General features: G+C 44.9%; 1 protein-coding gene across 1 annotated transcript; it reads left to right on the top strand.

Moving 5' to 3' along the window:
- The first annotated feature begins 865 nt into the window (after positions 1-865).
- Positions 866-21,259, top strand: podxl (podocalyxin-like). The gene is made up of 7 exons (XM_084701098.1): positions 866-1,356; positions 6,421-7,031; positions 7,160-7,183; positions 19,142-19,274; positions 19,391-19,446; positions 19,559-19,678; positions 19,782-21,259. Exons 1-7 carry the CDS (start codon positions 1,314-1,316, stop codon positions 19,974-19,976), a joined length of 1,182 nt encoding a protein of 393 aa, XP_084557224.1. The 5' UTR covers positions 866-1,313; the 3' UTR covers positions 19,977-21,259.
- The last annotated feature ends 39 nt before the right edge of the window (positions 21,260-21,298 follow it).

Below are 21,298 nucleotides of genomic sequence, written 5' to 3'. Positions count from 1 at the left end.
CAGATCCATTAGGACTGTGGCATTCATATGGGACACACAACATTCCGTAAATAATGATAATAAATCAATTCCCCCGAGGCAAGTAGGGTGAAGTGCCTAGGACACCGTCAGTGGCACGGCCGCAAATCGAACCGGTAACCTTCTGATTAATCAATAATCCATTGTGTGATTTCCCCCCAAAACGTCTATCTCAGAATGGTAAAATGGTAAAAATGCAAAATACATACACTAAGCTGCTGTTCTGGAACAGTTATCACATATTGAAATAATCATGTGGTCCCTACCAATAACTTAGTAGCCCTAAAGTTTGGTTTCCTGAGATGGTACCGATATATGCCTGGGCCCATGGACTATTATACAAACATGGAATTGGCTGTGGCAGGGAGGTGTAAACAATAAACATATATGGATCTTAAATTAAGTAAAGGTACAAAAGTTTAACTGTTTCTAAGAACTAAACAATCTAAGAATAAAACAAATTTAAATATAATATATATATAAATATATATTTATACAAAAAATAAATCTGAGTCTGAGTCTGCCCCAGAAGCATTTTACTAATAATTGATTAGTATTCGTAGGCTTTCAGACTTTCCAAATCTATTTCAATATCGAAGGTTTCCAGACTTACTGAAATTAAACTTTTTTAGCAAGCACAAATCAAATCCACTTTTTAAACGAATATAATGATAATTTAATAATTTAATGAAAGTATATAGGTACAATAGACATTAAAACAATGTTTTGTACTATTGGAGGGGCGGATAGGTGGCCTATTGATAGGGCGTGCCAGGTCCCACCCAATCCCGACCGGTGCCGGGCATGCATGGATCTCCACTTCATGGTCTTTTATGATAAGCAGGCCAGTCTTTAGGAATGGGCAGTGCATACACAGCTAACACTTGTTGAGCAGACTGAGATCTGAACTGAGCACGGAGCTAACGCTTCCAGAGCACAATACGTCTTCAAGCCCCTCTGGAGAGAGAGTCAGTCACTACGGTGCACAATTGGCGCAGCCAAGGAGACGTGAGAAAAACTTTCAGCCAAATCTCCGATTCGGAGAGAGGGAGAAAAGGGCAGACGCACAAAAGCATTCTTGGCTTTCAAGAAAAACAATAACTACGGCAAAATCATTTTCATCAAAACGGCCTACAAAATCAAGAAGATAGGCGTAACAGAACAGCGTCAGCATCGAGAACCAACAACAGTTATTCAGCATTTAGAATTTTAAATCTTTTAAGACGTGGATTGAAATCAACAGTGAACAGTGACTTATAATTAACGTCAATAGGCTATAAGCAGAAATAATCAAGATGAAAACGGAGATGCGAATCGTGTGGGCACTTGTTTCATGTGGTAAGTTTTATTGTTTTCTATTCTATTCTGCATGAAAACTGTTAGCTTGTTTTCTAATTCTGAGGTCCTGGATGAGGACAAATGGTCAGGTCTTCATGACATGCAGAGAAGCACGTGTAGTGAAAACTATCTAGGACAGGTGCACTCTATGATCAAGTTTCAATATAACAAGATAATGTCATTATAATGAAGGTGACTCAAGTTCAGAGACGTATTTGAGAATCGAGAGGATGGATTAATGTAAAGAGATTAGCCTAATGCATTTTTCTACACCATTACCCGCCACACGATCTAGTGTGTATAGGCCCTATATGAAAACCAATTGTGTGGACATAAAGTGCCCCGTGAGTTTTAGTAGCTTACATGGGAGAGTTGCAAGTGTCACAAGAACTACGTTGGTAGGTACGACAGAAAGAGAGAGTCAGGTCCACGGAGCTCAAACATCTTCCCTCACTTCACCAGTGGGTCCTCAGTCCCTCCCCCCCACCTCTTCGCCCGCTCTATACTCGAGAGCAGGAGGAGAGAGAACGGCCTCGCATAATGGAGTGTTCCCGTGACCCGCATAAGAAGGGCCTCCCGAATCGAGTAAAGTGTTATTCTTTAATTATGTGCAGGTCGCACCTGCTCTTCGCCTCACGGAGAGCTTCTGTTTTTTAGAGGTTGTGCAAAAACAACGAAAAGCTACTTGTCATCCCTTTTTCCAAACCAAATGGTTAAGTTTTTATTAACAACATAATTGAAACCCCCCACAGCGGTCAAGGTCAGAAATAACGAATTGGCTAATATAATATGTCCATCTTAATTATTGCCTTACATGTCATTAGGCTTAATATACATTTTTGGACAAAAGCTTGTTCTTTACAATTCTTTGATCAAAGTGGTGGTATCAGGGTTATCAAATATTACTTCCAGGGGCGTAGCCCAGTTCTTAACCATTGACTCACCACCCATCTAGTCATGAGAGTTCAGTTTAAGTTAGACAGGGCCTTCAGTCCTGGATGCTGCTTGGCAAAAGGGGGCTTCCTCAGGCTAGTCTAGGAGAGCACGGAGAACAATAGATAGGAAAACCCCCTTTATCAACATCCCTGTTCCCAGGGAGGGTGTGGTGGCGGATTCCCAGCCTCGAGTTCACCTCTCCTGCCTGGCCTTCTGTAGCACTTCAAGATTGATTAAACAGCAGAGATGGTAATAGGCAGACAGTGTTTGAAGTGTCAGGTGATGTTTGGGGGTTTCCCTTGGTGGGCTGTGGGGGTGGGTAACACCAATGGCACAGTTCTGTCTTATCCAGAACCCCACAGTACCTCCTTAGCTCAGTAACTGTCTCTTTAGGGAGTGTAAACGGTTGGACAGTACAACCTTTGGTTCCATCACTGTCTGATGTCCATAAGCAAGCCCACCCAAACACCATCCTCCTACTCTACTCTACCCAACCCCACCCTCCTACAACCCACCTCTCTTACTCCACCTAACCCACCTTTCCTACTCCACCTAACCACTCTCTCCTACTCCACCTAACCCACCTCTCCTACTCTACCCAGCCCCTCTCTCACTCCATTCCCAGGTGTTCATGAATCAAGCCTGTACAGTAGCTGGTACTGCCATGGACCCTTGCTCAACTTCCGGTCTCCTCCCCTCTCTCGTCCTGCTCTGACTCATACAAGCTCACACACATGCATAGGTATACACACACACTCACCCACACAAACATACTCCCTTCCCTTGACTATCTCAAAACCTTTCATATCTGGCTCATCACCTTTAGCATCCTCCCCTAATTCTCCCTCAAAAAAAGAGTTTGTTTCTTCTCGAGGTAAACAAAGGGTTGTGCTTATGCATTGGATGCAGCTTGTATCTATTTGCAGGTGGCAGCTTGGATCTGTTTGCATGTAAGTACTTACAGTACTGTGCAAAAGCCATAGGCACCCAAGATTTTTACACAAATATTATCTTAAATCTAAACAAATGTGTTTTTGCGGCAGTATAAAAATGCAATTTTGAGAAAATGTACTTAATATACTAGAGAGGATACAATTTCAGGGGAAATTGTAGGGTGTGCTTGCTTGCGTCGGTTGCAGATGAGTCCATTGAATAAACAAGCTGAACCCCCTTTGAAACAAGCCATTCTAACAACGTTGTCACCGGCAGTATTTTTCAGATGGATTTGCAATTGAAACAGTACCATCTGCTGACTGATAATATGCCCCCAAACACGTAAATAAGCTTGAGGTTTATTTAGGGGGAAATGGCTAATTCAAAAGTTTGCTGGAAGCGATTGGGCTGTGACTATGGGGCGTGTTTCAACAGAACCCGTAAAACAAAAGCCTCTTCGCTCAATTGGATAGACCTACAACAGTCAGAGCAACGTAATATGTGGTTTGTTGAAAACAAATTCAACCCAAGGGCTCTTTCGTGACGTTGTTGATTACGTTACTGTTAATCATCTGTCCATCATCGTATAAAGCCCGCCCTGGCAATTTCATTGGTCCGCCTAGATCCTGGTTTTATGTAGTTGTTCCCAATACGAGACCCTCCAGACCCAACTTCCCGACCAAATGTTTTTGTGGGCAGGGTTAAGTTTGGCTGAATTTCAGCCTAAACCGTGCAACGGAACGTAAATACAAATACGAGCAACTCAATTGCTACCAATACTAAACTTTTGACACCAACGTTGTCTATGTAGTCCTAATATTGACGGATCCTTAAGGGGGCAAAAATAAATAATTATAAAAATATATATGCGAGACAACAATGGTTGTGCGCACCCCACTGCTCAAACCTACACAAACACACATGCCACCCTGGTATCTAAGGACTGGGAATGCCTGCGTTTGTGCGTGTGCATGCCACATTGCGAGTGAGAGCCCACGTCGGTGTAAATGTGGTGGTTGGATCACGGCAGTTGAGACCCCCCTCCACTCCCCCCTCCCATCCATCTCTGCTCCCTTTCCCTTGTTTCTCCTTTATTTCGCACGGCTTTTCTCACATTCACAGACCCCCCTCCTCCCTTATCCTCCATGGAGAATAAGTGCCGTGTAAAGCTGCCCCCCCTCCCTCTTCCCCAATCCACCCCAACTCCCTGCTCCACCCTGTCGATCTAGCTGAATTACCCTCCTCAATAAGACACCATCTCAGGGCTTTAGTGGGGGGGCCAGTGGAGAGAGTACACCCTCCTGGCAGAGCCGAACCCGGGGCCTTGCAGTGCTGTGCAGTCTTTGTCTGGGCCCCGCCACCTAACAGGGACTCATTGTCTGGAGAAGTCTGGAGCGACAGCTACACTTATTTATTTACTCTCCTCCCTTTGGGCCCTTACGGTAGGCGTTCACAATCAGACACGCATCGATCTTGGTGGCTAGAGATGGTCATCTGGAATGGCAGTGTATATAAACACACACACACTCACACTCACCAGCACTGGGCAAACAGAAAGCATGTGGCTGCATTTAGACTCACTGTACAGCCTATTTAATCTTTCCATATTCCTCTCCTCTCTCTCCCTCCCCTGTTTTCTAACTGTGTGGGGGCCTAAGGCCTCGTGGGTGATTACAACATGGCAGGTAGGAAGGCAGGACAATTCAAAAAGTCTCAACCCTCCGGTGGCTGATAGCCTGTGACTGTGTACGGATAGAAGCTCTCTTTCTAAACAGGATTGGGTTGCAGCCCACTGAGTCTAAACAAGGCGTCAGGACAGGGAGCTCCCTCGGACCTCCACTAGTGTGTCTCCACAAAGACGAGACACACACAGTCACACACACTATTGACCAGCCATCTACCGCCTCTGAAGACAATAGCATATAAGCTAAATGCTTCACAGCACCAAAACACCAAAAGACAACAGACAGATTTGGAATCAGATTTGGAATCTGTCCACATTTCAGGCTTTGTCTTTCAGCCTGCCAATGTATCCCTTAAACACACACACACACATAGATGTATGTACACACTGTGAAGTGAGAAAAAAGTGAGTCAGAGTACCCAGTGACCTCAGGGGACAGGAAGGACGTGGGGTCAGTTCTCGTACTCTCTGAAATGTCTGTCAGGGATATAGCCAGAATGGATCTTAACCCAGTCAGTTAGCAAAGTCTGCTATGTTGAGTAACATTAGATTTTTTTTCACCATTAAACATTTCCTAATCATGGGTTGGAACTTCTTCCCACTACTAGTGTGCTTCCCTATGACATAAGAAACTGTCCCCCTTGTGGTTACCAGCGTTTGAAACCTCCTGATGTGTCTGACGCTTAGCTTGCTGCTAGTCCCATGTGTTGTTTCTTCGTGCCTACGAGCTGTGTACCTTCTTGTTCGTGTCAGTGTTTCCTGCATTTGTGGTTGTCTTGTCGGCCCAGCGCTTTGGTTATCATGGGTCATTTTAAAATGTGCCTTATGAATATTTGTTGTGGTTGTTGTAGTCTTTATAGAGGACATGAAAGTGAGACTGTAGGGGAGGAGGAGGGATGGAGGCCCTTCCCTGGAAGAAGAACTGCAATTCACTGCATGCACAGTGCATGCTTCCATCCCATTAACAGTTTGTAGCACATGTACTGCCTCTTTCACATGATTGAAGACAATTTAGCCCAAGGATCACGTATACTGTTCAATTTGTATGACATTACTGATTTGGATTGTAATACTATAACTAGGAAATAATAACCTATATATCTAGTTTGTAACTTGTTAACTAGCTAATGTCTACTTTAACATTTGTTGTTAAACAATATAGCTTTTGGCATAATTTAGCATTCTTGCCTGCATACAAAATTTAAAATGTTGTATGCTGAATGTCCAAAAAATCATTAATAATTCTGGTTAATTGAATTTAATGAAGAAAATTCTTGTTGGCACATATGGAAGGCAGTGTTCTAAGTTCCCTGGATCCCCTTCTAGCATAGAAGTGTTCCGACTGCCTGGGCCAGCCCAGTGGTGTGGGTGGGGTACTTCCTTGGTTATTGTGTAGTGCATCCTGTCCTGCTTACTTGAAATAGAGAATACCAGGAATGTACCCTTGTAGAAAACTGTATGTTGGGCCTATTGACAAATTATTCAACTATTTTTTTTTTCTTTTTCTCCAGGGCTCTTGATTCATTGCACTTCTGGTGAAAATCAAACTACTGCTAGCCCATCCACTTCTGGTAACACTAATACCACTCGTCAGCTTTCCACTGAGCCTACTGTTGACCCTACAGCTGGAAAGGTTTTTAAATCTACTTCCACGGTTTATTCTACCATTGGCCCTACTGGTAACTCTACTGGTATCGCTACTATGCCTGTTACTTTTGGCACTACAGGCACCCCTATCCCTGTCCCTAATAATACTACTATCCTTTTAAAAACTACCCCTGCTGGTGCCCTTACCACTGGCTATACTGATAGCCCTACCACTGACCCTGGTAAATCTACCACTGGCTCTCCTGGTAAACATACCACTGGTCTTAATGCTATCAATGGCTCTACTGTTCAGCCTACTATTGGCCCAACTAATCATCCTGTTCATAGCACTACAAGTGACTCTACTTCGGGTCCTAATGGTGGTGCTGCAGGCATGAGCAAGGAACAATCCACAACTGAGCCTGGCAATTCAGGAGCTACAACTTGGAACAAGACCACTCCTTCAAACGCTGTTTCGACTCCAGCTGTACTGGTCACCACAACAAACACAATAACCGTCAAACCTGCATTTAACGTGAGAATTAAAAAGTCTAAACAAGATTCCTTGTAATTCTCAAGATTACTTTCAAAAACAACATCACAATGGCAATGTTTGTATTCATTTTCCATCTCATAAACATGTATCTATTTATTTTTCTACAGTTTTTTATGTCCAAAGGAACAGAGGTAAGTTTAACAACGTCGACATTTCATTAAAACCACCATTAAAATCAAATGTAAAATTTAGAATTGCTGACAAGACATACTAGAAACACTTCATAAATATAACTGCAAGCAGTAATGGCGGATTCCTCCAAACACTGCGAACCATTGAAAAATGTTTATTCTTGACAAATTGTAACTGTATAGAAAAATTTATGCTGCAGAATTACCAATGGCATACCAAATCTGAAATGCAATACCATCAAGATCCACAAGGGCCTTTATTTCAAGCCAGTAAGTGTAAGAAGGGGGCTTGGTGAGCTTATCCATTCCAGAAAGCCTTGTATCTTTATGCATTAAGGCGTGGCCTGTAGCGCCACCTATGGGTAATGGTGGGCCATTTGTGGTGTGGTAGTTACTCTTGGCCTATACTATTAATGTTTCAGGATTTTAAAAACTTTTTACCATTGCATATAAAATCGGAAATGCAATACCAACAGGATCCACATGGGCTTTGGGTAAAGTGTGGTAGTTACTCTTGGCCTGTACTGTCAATGTGTCAGGATTTGGAGACCTTTTTACTATTGCATACAAAGTAGGAAATGCAATGACACCAAGGTCCTCAAGGGCCTATGCTGATATTCAAGGAATGAGTGGGGGCTTGGTCAGCCCACACAGTCCTGATATGTTGCGTGTGTGTCTTGCCAAGCCCGCGCGTGTCAAGGGAAGAATGAGTGTGTGAGAATTTGGAGCATGCGCGGGGAGGAGCAGGGGACACATTTCATTGTAAATTTCCCTAGAAATTAGCCAAGCATGCATGTTTCAAAGATTCACCAAAAATCGACCTTTCATCTTAGAGTCAACTTTTTCTCAGATTTGTGTACTAAACATTCTCAAGAGTCTTCATATGAACTTGTTTGACTGGCTTACGTGTAAAGCATTGCGAACCATTGAAAAATGTATATTCTTGACAAATTGTAACTGTATAGAAAAATCAATGCTGCAGAATTTCCAATGGGATACCAAATCTGAAATGCAATAACATCAACATCCACAAGGGCCTTTATTTCAAGCCAAGAAGTGAAGCGCTTTAATCTTCACAAGAAGTGAAGTGCTTTGTGCTTTAGGGCGTGGCCTGTAGCGACACCTATTGGTAATGGTGGGCCATTTGTGGTGTGGTAGTTACTCTTGGCCTATACTATCAATGTTTCAGGATGTTTTTAACTTTTTACCATTGCATACAAAATCGGAAATGCAATACCAACAAGATCCACATGGGCTTTTGTTAAAGTGTTGTTGTTACTCTTGGCCTTTACTATCAATGTTTCAGGATTTGGATAACTTTTTACCATGGCAAACAAAATCTGAAATGCAATACCATCAAGATCCACATGGCCTTTGCAAAAGACCAAGGAACACTCTCCTGAAATGTTGCGTGTGCGTCTTGCCAAGCCCGCGCGTGTGTCAAGGGAAGACCTATGGGTAATAGTGGGCCATTTGTGGTGTGGTAGTTACTCTTGGTCTATACTATCAATGTTTCAGGATTTTTATAACTTTTTACCATTGTATACAAAATCGGAAAAGCAATACCAACAAGATCCACATGGGCTTTTTGTTAAAGTGTTTCTTTGCCTATACTATCTATGTTTCAGGATTTTGAGACCTTTTTACCATTGCATACAAAATCGGAAATGCAATACCATCAAGAGCCACATGGGCCTTTTTTTCAAGCCAATAAGTGAAGGGAGGGGGCTTGGTGAGCCTATCCATTCCAGAAAGCCTTGTATATTTGTGCTTTTTGGCGTGGCCTGTAGCGCCACCTATGGGTAATGGTGGGCCATTTGTGGTGTGGTAGTTACTCTTGGTCTATACTATCAATGTTTCAGGATTTTTATAACTTTTTACCATTGCATACAAAATCGGAAATGCAATACCAACAAGATCCACATGGGCTTTTGTTAAAGTGTTTCTCGGCCTACACTATCAATGTTTCAGGATTTGAGACCTTTTTACCATTGCATACAAAATCGGAAATGCAATACCATCAAGAGCCACATGGGCCTTTGCTAAAGACCAAGGAATGAGTGGGGGCTTGGTCAGCCCACACTCTCCTGAAATGTTGCGTGTGCGTCTTGGCCGCGCGTGTGTCAAGGGAAGGCTGAGTGTGTGTGAGATTTTGGAGCACGCGCGGGGAGGAGCAAGGGAGACATTCATTGGAAATTTGCCTAGAAATTAGCCAAGCAAGCATGTTTCAAATATTCACCAAAAATCGACCTTTCATCTTACAGTCAACTTTTTCACAGATTTGTGTTATGAACATTCTCAAGAGTTTTCATATGAACTTGTGATTGAATCAGAGTATCAGTTTTTGAATGGCTGATGTGTAAAGCATAATTTTAGCGTTAGCGATAAGTTCAATTTGCTTTATATCAATCATTTTTTGAGATATGAATTTGCCTTTGCACATGGTAACATGTTGTAGTGTCTTCCTCCGATCTACCAAGTTTAGTGTTGATATCTCAAAGATTTGCTGAGACATGACTTCACATCCTGTTTTGCGGCTTTTCTGATGAATTTGATTGGCTGTACCGGACAGACGGTTATGAGGATCAAAATTCCTTTGATAAATTTTGTGAGGCTTGGTCTGAAGATCATCTCTGGTGATTTTGAAGAAGATATGACAAAAATTGTAGGAGGAGTAGGCTTTCAAAGGTTTTTGATAAAACCGGAAATGGCGGGAAATCTATATAACCGGAAATTAACGCCATGGTGTGCGTTGAACTCGGCTTGATCCAGGGAATCCAATGGTACCTCATTTTTGAAAATGAGTCATACGGTTCAAAAGTTGCGTGTGTAAACACAAGTCCAACTTTGACCCATTGGTGGCGCTAGAGTGGTCTAATGGGAGACATGAAACTTGGTGTAGGTATAGAAGAAACTGTCCTTAATGAGTGTGCCAAATTTCACAAAAAGTTGTCGATGGGGTCTAGGGGCTGCCATTGACTCCCATGGTACAAGAATTACAAATAATAAAACCACCAATAACAATAGGTTTCCTCCTTACGGAGGAATCCTAAATATAACTGCAAGCAGTAATGGCGGATTCCTCCAAACATTGCGACCATTGAACATTTTTTATTCTTGACAAATTGTAACTGTATAGAAAAATCAATGCTGCAGACTTACCAAGGGGATACCAAATCTGACCAATTCCAAATATAGCTGCAAGCAGCAATGAGGTGTCCAAGCAGTCAAATAACCCAGAAAACATTTTAGACATCCTCAGAAGAGGGTAACGAGTACACGCAGCAAGTTTGGTGTGAATCCATCAAAGATTTGCTGAGATACAACCCAACTTCCTGTTGGCTGGCTTAACGGCACATTTTGATTGCCTTTACCGGAAAAACGGTTTCGAAAATCAGAAAACCATGTAGTAGCCTTCCTCCTACCGGAGGAACCCTAAAAATTGGATATCCAGAATACAGGTTAGGCCGGTATCCCTTTTTCCTGATTCCTGAAGCACCACCTATATTATATATATAAAATATATGTGTATATATTATTTATATTGTCTAAATATGTATTTATACCAGGGATGCACAATATATCAGCGGCCATATCGGTATTGGACGATACATTTAAAGACAATAAAGTTTATTTTTAGTGTTATTGTTACTGGTCTGATAAGAAAATTTGGCAGAAAAATTAAAGCCAATATATTATGGATTATTTCCACCCCGTTTAATTTTCTCTGTCAGGCAATATATTTTTTTTTATATAAAAGAAAGTCGGCCATAGAAATGTGGGCTATAATTAATTGTAAAATTTAAGAAATCTGATAATTTAGGTAAAAGAAGTATCTAGATGTTATGCAGTTAAAGTTTTAATAAAAGCAGTTGGCCACTGTATTTGTTTGCCTTTTGTTTTTGTAAAAAAAAATACATATATTTATCTTGTATTTGCATGTAACGGCTTCCAAATATAAGGAGTTATTGGTATCATCCAAAATTTCCAAGTCGGTGCATCCCTAATTTATACCCATATTTTTATGATTTACTCTCAACCTCCATTTACACCGGACGCATCTTCGGCGAGTTACGGCTGCAGCGTAACTGTTGAAGGTGATTGCGGTTGATCACGGCCACTCTAGTCAATGGTGCAGTTAACACCAGACGCACCGCGGCCTTACAGAATTTCAGAAGAGAAGCTGCGAGGCAGTTGTAGTGGCGCGTTCGTGAGATACTAAAGGCCGATTTATACTTCTGCGTCTCCGTTAACGGACAGACGCACGCACGGAGTCGGACGGAGTCGGACGGACTGGTTGAATTTATACTACTCCGACGGCTCTGCGTGCTGAAAGCAATTCACAGCCAGAACAGTAGATGACGCTGCACTGCGATGCTAGCTAGGTTATCGAAAAGTCGGAGCAAATTTACTAATGAACCATTTCATCAATAAAATAAGCACATTTTCAGCAACTACACTGTCCTTTTCTCGTCACATTTTAATTCAGATGCTGATTTACATGTACTGTTTAGCTGAAATTAGAGTTGTAAAAACGTACAACAATGGCGGTCAAAGGATTCTGTTCTCTTGTTGGTCACGGCAACCCCGCCCCCCACCGCTGACGCAATACGGACCAATCATAGCCAAGGGGTATCCGTAAAAAGATGCATGGACAGACGGATAGTCAGGAAAATCAGGAGGCGCACGCAGAGCTCTGCGAGGGCTCTGCGAAGACATGCAGAGGGCGTTTCTTGAAGGAAAGGGCGTTCCCCGTGTGCGTGTGCGTAAAAACGCAGAAGTATAAATCGTGAAGAATAATTTGTGAAGGCTATTTGTGGTGTTATACAACTAGTGTTGCTCAACTTCTAGGATGAATCTCTCGTCGTCCATGATGTAAAATGAAGTTAAATACGATCGGGAGTTGCACACAGTGTTTTAATGCACACAGTGTTTTAAGGCACACAGGCCTCATGTACATACATTTGCAAACGTAGCGTTATCAGCGCCATGGCCAACCATGGTCAGCTTACGTCGTATTTACCAAACCTGCAGTTCATCGGATAATCAGTGCCTTCTCCACCCACTATACTGTAAATTGTGAGCATTTAAATGCGCAATTGAATGGGCCTCCTTCTCCATTTCTATCATGGATCAGCCATCAACAGTAGTGTTGCTTTCGTCAACGAAAATTATGACTAAATGTCGTCAACGAACCTTTATCAAGTGACAAAAACAAGACGAAATGCAACGTAAATGCTGGTAATGTGACGAGGACTATATTAAATGTATAATGCAATATTGTTGAAGAATAAAATTTAAGTTAAATTAAAATCAGACAATGCAGTTTACAAAATAGTACGGCTGTGAAAAATAACTCGTTAACGCGTTATGATTAAATTACAGGATTAATTCGTTATTTTTGTTTAACGCATTTAACGTAATATAACCACAATTCCACCCAATCTGCAACTTCTGGATGAGAATTTCGTGTTCCAAAAAAACTAAGATGGAACATCCAATAAAATATAATAGTGATATGCACACTCTGGAAAGACGTTATCGCTCTACATAAGAGCGTCTGCTAAATGACTGAATGTTATCGTTTCACCGAAGCAATACCAGCCTAAAGTAACATATATCACCTCAACGCGAAGCATGCGTTGGTCGGCGAGGGGAGTTCAAGTAGAATGCGCCAAACCACCCTCACTGAACAGCGTAGGGCCCTCACCAAGTCTGACTGTGACAAGATGACTAGCACAGTTGCCAAATATATTGCAAAAAGCTGTAGACCGATTGATATTGTTGAGGACGAGGGGTTCACCAAAGTTTTGCGAGTGGCAACAGCTGACTTGAGCATCAAGGTAGGCCTACCGCAAAATCAAAGACGCACACTAATGACAAAAATTCGGAAAATCGGTAATAGCTTATGTAATTAATCATGATTAATCCACAGAAACTTGTGATTCATAAAATAAAAACATTTCACAGCCCTACAAAATAGAAACGAGACAAAATACGTCTTGTTTAGTCGCGTTATTATTATCAGATAACTTGTGAGGCTGTGCTTAATGTGTCTCATTTTAACGTTGGCTTTAAACCAGGGGCGTTGTTAGGCCCTTTTTACTGGGGCATGTGCCCCAGTTGTGGGTTAAGCAAGGGGAGTTTTAATAGCTGAGTACATTGTGCGCAGCAAGCATGGAAGAAAAACAAGGGATTTGAATAGGTGCCTGTGCCCCAGTAGAGCTTTATGTCTAACAACGCCCCCTTTAAACGTTGGCCACTGGAGCTGATACCGACTGAGACGAATGTGTGTGACTACCGTGTGTGTGTTTGTTTGTAAGTATGTAAAGTGGGTTACCATGTGTGACTAGTATGTGTAGGCATACTGTGTGTGTGTGCGTATGTATTTGTTTGTATGAGAGAGTGTAAATTGGGTTCTTAGTTCCTACCTGACTGACTGCATGTGTACTAAGCATCCCTCGTCTCGTCTCGTCTCGTCATCTTCCGCTTGTCCGGGGATCGGGTCGCGGGGGCAACGACCTAAGCAGGGAGGCCCAGGCTTCCCTCTCCCCGGCCACTTCCACCACCTCTTCCTGGGGGACCCCGAGGCGTTCCCAGTCCAGCCGAGTGACATAGTCCCTCCAGCGTGTCCTGGGTCTTCCCCGGGGCCTCTTCCCAGTGGGACGTGCCCGGAACACCTCACCAGGGAGGCGTCCAGGAGGCATCCTAATCAGATGCCCGAGCCACCTCAGCTGGCTCCTCTCGACGCGGAGGAGCAGCGGTTCTACTCTGAGCCCCTCCCGGATGACCGAGCTTCTCACCCTATCTCTAAGGGAGAGCCCGGACACCCTGCGGAGGAAGCTCATTTCGGCCGCTTGTATTCGCGATCTCGTTCTTTCGGTCACTACCCATAGTTCGTGACCATAGGTGAGGGTAGGAACATAGATCGACTGGTAAATAGAGAGCTTCGCCTTTCGACTCAGCTCCTTCTTCACCACGACGGACCGATGCAGAGCCCGCATCACTGCGGACGCCGCACCGATCCGCCTGTCGACCTCGCGCTCCATTCTTCCCTCACTCGTGAACAAGACCCCGAGATACTTGAACTCCTCCACTTGGTTCAGGATCTCCTCCCCGACCCGGAGATGGCACTCCACCCTTTTCCGGTCGATAACCATGGCCTCAGATTTGGAGGTGCTGATTCGCATCCCAGCCGCTTCACATTCGGTTGCGAACCGCTCCAGTGAGAGCTGAAGGTCACGGCCCGATGAAGCCAACAGGACCACATCATCTGCAAAAAGCAGCGACCCGATCCTGAGGTCACCAAACCGGACCCCCTCAACACCCTGGCTGCGCCTAGAAATCCTGTCCATATAGGTAATGAACAGAATCGGTGACATAGGGCAGCCCTGGCGGAGTCCAACCCTCACCGGAAACAAGTTCGACTTACTACCGGCAATGCGGACCAAACTCTGGCACCGGTCGTACAGGGACCGGACAGCCCCGATCAGGGAATCCGGTACTCCGTACTCTCGGAGCACCCCCCACATGAGCCCCCGAGGGACACGGTCGAACGCCTTTTCCAAATCCACAAAACATGTGTAGACTGGTTGGGCGAACTCCCACGTACCCTCCAGGACTCCGCGGAGGGTATAGAGCTGGTCCACTGTTCCACGGCCAGGACGAAAACCACATTGCTCCTCCTGAATCCGAGGTTCGACAATCCGGCGGACCCTCCTCTCCAGGACCCCTGAATAGACCTTCCCAGGGAGGCTGAGGAGTGTGATCCCCCTAAAGTTGGAGCACACCCTCCGGTCCCCCTTTTTAAGAGGGGAACCACCACCCCGGTCTGCCAGTCCAGAGGCACTGTCCCCGATGTCCACGCGATGTTGCAGAGTCGTGTCAACCAAGACAGCCCTACAACATCCAGAGCCTTAAGGAACTCCGGGCGGACCTCGTCCACCCCAGGGGCCCTGCCACCGCGGAGCTTTTCAACCACCTCGGCGACCTCGGCCCCAGAGATAGAAGGGCCCCCCCCGATGTCCCCAGACTCTGCCTCCACGTCGGAAAGCGTGTTGGTGGAATTAAGGAGGTCTTCAAAGTATTCCTTCCACCGATCCAGGACGTCCCCCGTCGAAGTCAGCAGCGCACCGTCCCCACCGTATACAGTGTTGACAGAGCACTGCTTCCCCCTCCTGAGTCGCCGGATGGTGGTCCAGAACCTTTTTGAAGCCGTTCGGAAGTCATTCTCCATGGCCTCGCCGAACTCCTCCCATGCCCGGGTTTTTGCCTCCGCGACCGCCAGAGCCGCGTTACGCTTGGCCTGCCGGTACACATCAGCTGCCTCAGGAGTCCTACCAGCCAATAAAGCCCGATAGGCCTCCTTCTTCAGCTTGACGGCATCCCTCACCTCCGGAGTCCACCACCGGGTCCGAGGGTTACCGCCGCGACATGCACCGACCGCCTTGCGGCCGCAGCTCCGGTCAGCCGCTTCAACAATGGAGGCCCGGAACATGGCCCATTCGGACTCAATGTCCCCGGCCCCCCCCGAGACATGATCGAAGCTCTCCCGGAGGTGGGAGTTGAAGCTCCTTCTGACAGAGGGTTCCGCCAGCCGTTCCCAGCAGACCCTCACATTACGTTTGGGCCTGCCAGGCCTGACCGGCGTCCTCCCCCACCATCGGAGCCAACTCACCACCAGGTGGTGATCAGTTGACAGCTCTGCCCCTCTCCTCACCCGAGTGTCCAAGACATGCGGCCTCAAGTCCGACGACACGACTACGAAGTCGATCATCGAACTGAGACCTCGGGTGTCCTGGTGCCAGGTGCACATATGGACACCCTTATGCTTGAACATGGTGTTCGTTATGGACAAGCCGTGTTTAGCACAGAAGTCCAACAACAGAACACCACCCGGTTCAGATCGGGGGGGCCGTTCCTCCCAATCACGCCCCTCCAGGTCTCACTGTCATTGCCCACATGAGCATTGAAGTCCCCCAGGAGGACGAGGGAATCCCCGGGAGGAGCGCTTTCCAGCACCCCCTCCAGAGACTCCAAAAAGGGTGGGTACTCTGAGCTGCCGTTTGGTGCATAAGCACAAACGACAGTGAGGACCCGTCCCCCCACCCGAAGGCGGAGGGAGGCTACCCTCTCATCCACCGGGGTGAAACCCAATGTACAGGCACCGAACCGAGGGGAAACAAGTATTCCCACCCCAGCTCGACGCCTCTCACCAAGGGCAACTCCAGAGTGGAAGAGAGTCCAGCCCCTCTCAAGGAGACTGGTTCCGGAGCCCGTGCTGTGCGTCGAGGCGAGGCCGACTATATCTAGCCGGAAACTCTCTACCTCGCGCACCAGCTCAGGCTCCTTTCCCGCCAGCGAGGTGATGTTCCACGTCCCTAAAGCTAGCTTCTGCAGCCGAGGATCGGACCGCCAAGGCCCCCGCCTTCGGCCGCCGCCCGTCTCACACTGCACCCGACCCCCATGACCCCTCCTGCGGATGGTGAGCCCACTGGAAGAGGGTCCCACGTTGTCTCTTCGGGCTGTGCCCGACCGGGCCCCATGGGAAAAGGCCCGGCCACCAGGCGCTCGCCATCGAGCCCCACCCCCGGGCCTGGCTCCAGGGGGGGGCCCCGGTGACCCGCTTCCGGGCAGGGGCAACTGGGAACCATTGTTGTGTTTCTTCATGGTTGGTTTTTTGAAAAAAAAAAAAAAAAAACAACTAAGCATCCCTTGTTGGCCAAATGCTGTAGCTAGTTTTGTCATTCACATAGCAATCACACTGATCTGAATTTGGACCAACAACATGACTTTGAATACCTTATTCTAGACCAATACATAAAACAAATGGTTTTGGCATTATGCCTACCGAGACTACTGCTTAGACTACTTCTGTTTTGATTAAAAAGAGACTAAAATACAATTTTCATTGACTTAAACTAGACTAAATGTCATTAGTTTTTGTTGACTAAAACCAGACTAAAATGTCATCAGTTTTCGTCGACTAAAACTAGACGAAAATAGTAATGGATAAGTCTGACTAAAATAAGACTAAAATGCTCAGACTTTCAGTCGACTGAAACTTGACTAGACTAAAAAGAGTATGAACGTGACTAAAACTAATAAAAACTAAAATGACAGCTTGACACAAAGGCTAGACTCAAACTAAAATTCAAACAGGCCGCCAAAAACAACACTACAAAACAGCGATGACTGTTTAAAATGATCCTAATTCCAATATTTGTAATGTAGCAAGGACTTTAACGACTGCTGGAATGGAATGTGAACTGAGTCGGAAATTCGATTGTCATCTTTGATTTCTTCCAGTAACTGTAATATTGCATGGCTGCTTAATCTGTAACGCTAATGAATTTGTGTCCAGTCAACTGAAAAAGTGTGATCCTTGTGGCAAAAATTCTTTCAGCAAGTATCCTTGGTTTATGTCTTCGTCTTGCTTGGATTACTGCTGCCATTTCACCAGGAGGCGAAACTGGTGTACACCTGCTTAAAAAGAGGCGGAGAATTTTCATTGCAAACTAGAGGCGCGCTTTCCGCGGTATGTTTTTGTACATACCGCGGAATACATAATTAGGAACACTTTACGCATCCCCACCCATCTCTTTATGGGAAACTCCCACTTTCCCCTTGACCCTTCCGTGAATGCATATGCATGACACGGAAAAGCGCAATTTACCATTTTCAGTACCCGCCACAGGCAATCTGCGCTTTTACCTCAGTGCGGCATGTTTGTACATACCTCGCCATGCTTTTACGCGTACGTTGTGAAAGAAATACGTCTGAAGTGGGCGCAAAAGTTAGTACATCGAGGCCCACAGTGTTTTTATTTTGAAGTGACCGGGGGCATGTTCCATAAAGCAATTTTAAGCAAGGCACGTTACTTTCCCGTTTATTTGGTAAACTTGCTTTATGGAACAGGCCCCCAATTTTTAGACTTTTATTTTGTATTTTGCTTGGACGCGACCTCCGTTAAAAATAGAAAAGTACGTATCTCTCGCGAAGCTGCGCAGAGTCCCGCGTCTGGGACGCTTCTGAAACGCGCCACGTCGGGTGTGAATTGCACCATAAAAGGCCAGGTCCGAAAGCCGCGTCGCAATGCGCTGCAGATGTGTCTGGTGTGAATAGGGGGTAATATTTGTCAATTTTCCACTTTTATCACGTACCTACTTATAGTACCCATGGAGAGAAATTGTGCATCATGGGAGGGCAGGGGCTGTTTTAGGCCCGGGCTTACCGGGGCGGCATTTTTTAATGTCACGTGGGGGGCGCACAAGCATTTAAAAAAAGACATCTCTGTGCGTTTTTCTCTTATTTATCATTTCAGTTTTGGGGTAATTGGCATATTGGCACCCTCTTTAGGCAGCTGCAGACCCCCCTGCTTGCTGAGACGGTGCCGTGCAGCATTTTTCTTTGTTTGCCGCCGTCAGGTAGTAGCGGTGCTCGTTCCGTGGTGCTCTATCATCGTGATAGACAATGAATCCCACCCCATGCAGGACACTGTCTCTGCACTGAGAAGCTCCTTCAGCGACCAGCTCCTTCACCCTAAGTGCATAAAGGAGCGGTACCGCAGGTCCTTCCTTCCTGCTGCTGTGAGACTATACAACCAGCCCTGCTCTAAATAGAACACACACTTTGCTGCTGCAATGCCTGAATTTCCCCATTATGGGACAAAGAAAGGTATATCTTATACTATTATGGAATACAAATATATATTTTAGTCATGGGTTGGAAAAACTGTCTTATTAGAATCACTTGCACTGATCTCCATCTTTCACCCAACCCGCTCTAATTCCCCCTGACTCTCTTTGTGCAGTCACCTTTAATCTTCTCTTCCACTCCACCAGTGTAAAGAGATATGGTGTTGTGGTGAAAAAGACATCAGCGCAGCATCGGTTGTCACTTTGTTGTCACTTTGTTGTGGCTTTGATGTGGACAGACACAGAGTTTTTCTTTTGACAGGATCATGAGAAACCACACCTGAGCAAGCTGTGTGAGTGGCTGATGGAGAACATGCTGGAAGCCACCTGCAACCTGACCGTCCGGGAGCATGGAGGCAAAACAGAGTTTGACAGCATAATGTTAATTGGCAAAGGTACACAAGCCGTGCAAGTTAAACACAAAAAAATCCAAAAAAGCAGTGACATATAACTTTTAGAAACTTCTACAGTAGTAGATGGACTATGATCCAGTTCCCAATTTGTATTACAGGGAATCCTACATTAGCTCGTCGCTACCATGAGAAATCGGTTGGGACAAACATTGAGGTAACAAGCAAAGTCATTTCCATCTTATCCTCCTGAATTAACCCAGGGAATGATGAGAGTGTATTTGGTGGGATTGTGTAGGTATTAAAAGTGGGAGCTCTGTTTCCTTCAGATATCCGAGGACAAAACGACCCTCATCGCCATTCTAGCATTCTGTGGAGCCCTGCTGGCCATAATAGTGGGCTTAGCTATTTATGCCTCCCGCCAACGCAAACCCTACTGTGAGAACCAGGTAGGGTGGCATTCATGCTGTTATATAATTCACTGTGGATTATTCTTCATTTGGAGTGGCAGGTCTACAAGTTCAGACCTAACGTGCCTCGTCATCTTCCCAGCAACACCTGACAGAGGAGCTGCAGACGGTGGAGAACGGTTACCATGACAACCCCACGCTAGAAGTGATGGAGGTCCAGCCGGAGATGCAGGAGAAGAAGATGGCCCTGAACGGAGAGTTCAACGACAGCTGGATTGTTCCCATCGACAACCTTCTGAAAGATGACATTCCTGATGAGGAGGACACACACCTGTGAGGTGGGAATGGAGGGGGGTTCCAAACCCTTACCCAGTCCCCTTCCTCTCCTCTGACTGACCACCAAATACTTCGTCACACTCTGCTCCATGGAGAAGATATTTGGCTCAAGATAAACTTTTCATAGAACAGAAGGTTGAGTGATAAGTGATAGAGACAGGTCAGTTCTATGAATGTATTTCTTCTTCATACTGTATGGCACCTGGGTGTTTCGGCAACATCACAAATCAGATCAAACGAAACAGAAAAAACACCACTGTTTGTTACCATGGAAATTAAACTACCACTTCGTACAGAACCAATAACTGCTGTGTCCAGTTTTACCCAAAATGTATCTGAAGAACCGTGACAACCATTTCCAGAGTGCCTGTTATTTGAGGGACTTGACCAAGTCACACCAAGACTTTTTATCTACTGTATACCTGAATGAATACCAAGCACCTCAAATGTTCTTTCAGGGGGTTTTAAGGTTTTTAACTCTACACTCATCAATAATCATTTATTGATTTGTACACTTGAGCATACATAAAGTATTTTTGACGTTTGGGAAAAAAAGACATTTGGATAAATCACAGAACTAAACTTAAGTAATTGTACTAGGATTGAGCTGTAAAATTTCTACAGCTCCGTAGTGACTTAGATAGATGACCTCAGGATAATTATCCTTGCAAATGCGACCACTACATTTTAGCTGTGGTGAGCCAGTACAGGCCTCCTCACAGAAGGCCATGCTGGTACAACTGTATCCTGAAGTATGCTAGCAAACCAGCAGGTTCATAGAGACCAAGCTTATGAAAGCTAAAAGCTTCCAGAGAAATGAAGGGAAAAACACTGTAAATGTTATTTTGTTTGTTTTTTTGTGTTACAAGTTCACAAGAGGAGGCTTAGCATTATACTGTAGGCCACCCACGGTATAGGCCTGTGCACATTATAAAATATTATATTGTTTGTTTTTCAGTCAACTGTATCATCTAAAATGTTCTGAAATGTATCTAATCACAATCACATGCTATTCACATTTCGTAAATTATATTTGATCACCTTAATGAAGTGAACCAAACAAATCAACAAATTTGCCACTTCTGTTGTAGTCTCACCTCTTATAGGGTATTTTTGTCCTTTTCACCAAAGTTCTCTGTGGTATTGAACGTATTTATGGTTTGTTTTGCTGACAAAGCCAAACAGGGGTCTGACACACTGGAAACTGAGCTTGGTAACTCAGTCACTATGGCATCCTAACCAGGATAGCCATATCTTCTCATACCAATAAAGATTGGCAAAATATTTTTTTTTATCTGCACTGTACAAATCTTGTCTAGAATC

Source organism: Hypomesus nipponensis, chromosome 7 (assembly GCF_054491055.1).
Source record: "Hypomesus nipponensis isolate SF chromosome 7, ASM5449105v1, whole genome shotgun sequence".
Lineage (NCBI taxonomy): Eukaryota > Metazoa > Chordata > Actinopteri > Osmeriformes > Osmeridae > Hypomesus > Hypomesus nipponensis.
Note: the sequence above shows the minus strand (reverse complement) of the source record. Positions and strands in the feature narration are given on the sequence as shown.

Bases quoted from the DNA above. Each gene is read 5' to 3' on its own strand.
- podxl (XM_084701098.1), top strand. From the start codon at position 1,314: ATGAAAACGGAGATGCGAATCGTGTGGGCACTTGTTTCATGTG. The intron at 1,357-6,420 runs GTAAGTTTTATT...CTTTTTCTCCAG, and splicing joins GTGGGCACTTGTTTCATGTG to GGCTCTTGATTCATTGCACT. The intron at 19,275-19,390 runs GTACACAAGCCG...TTTGTATTACAG, and splicing joins CATAATGTTAATTGGCAAAG to GGAATCCTACATTAGCTCGT.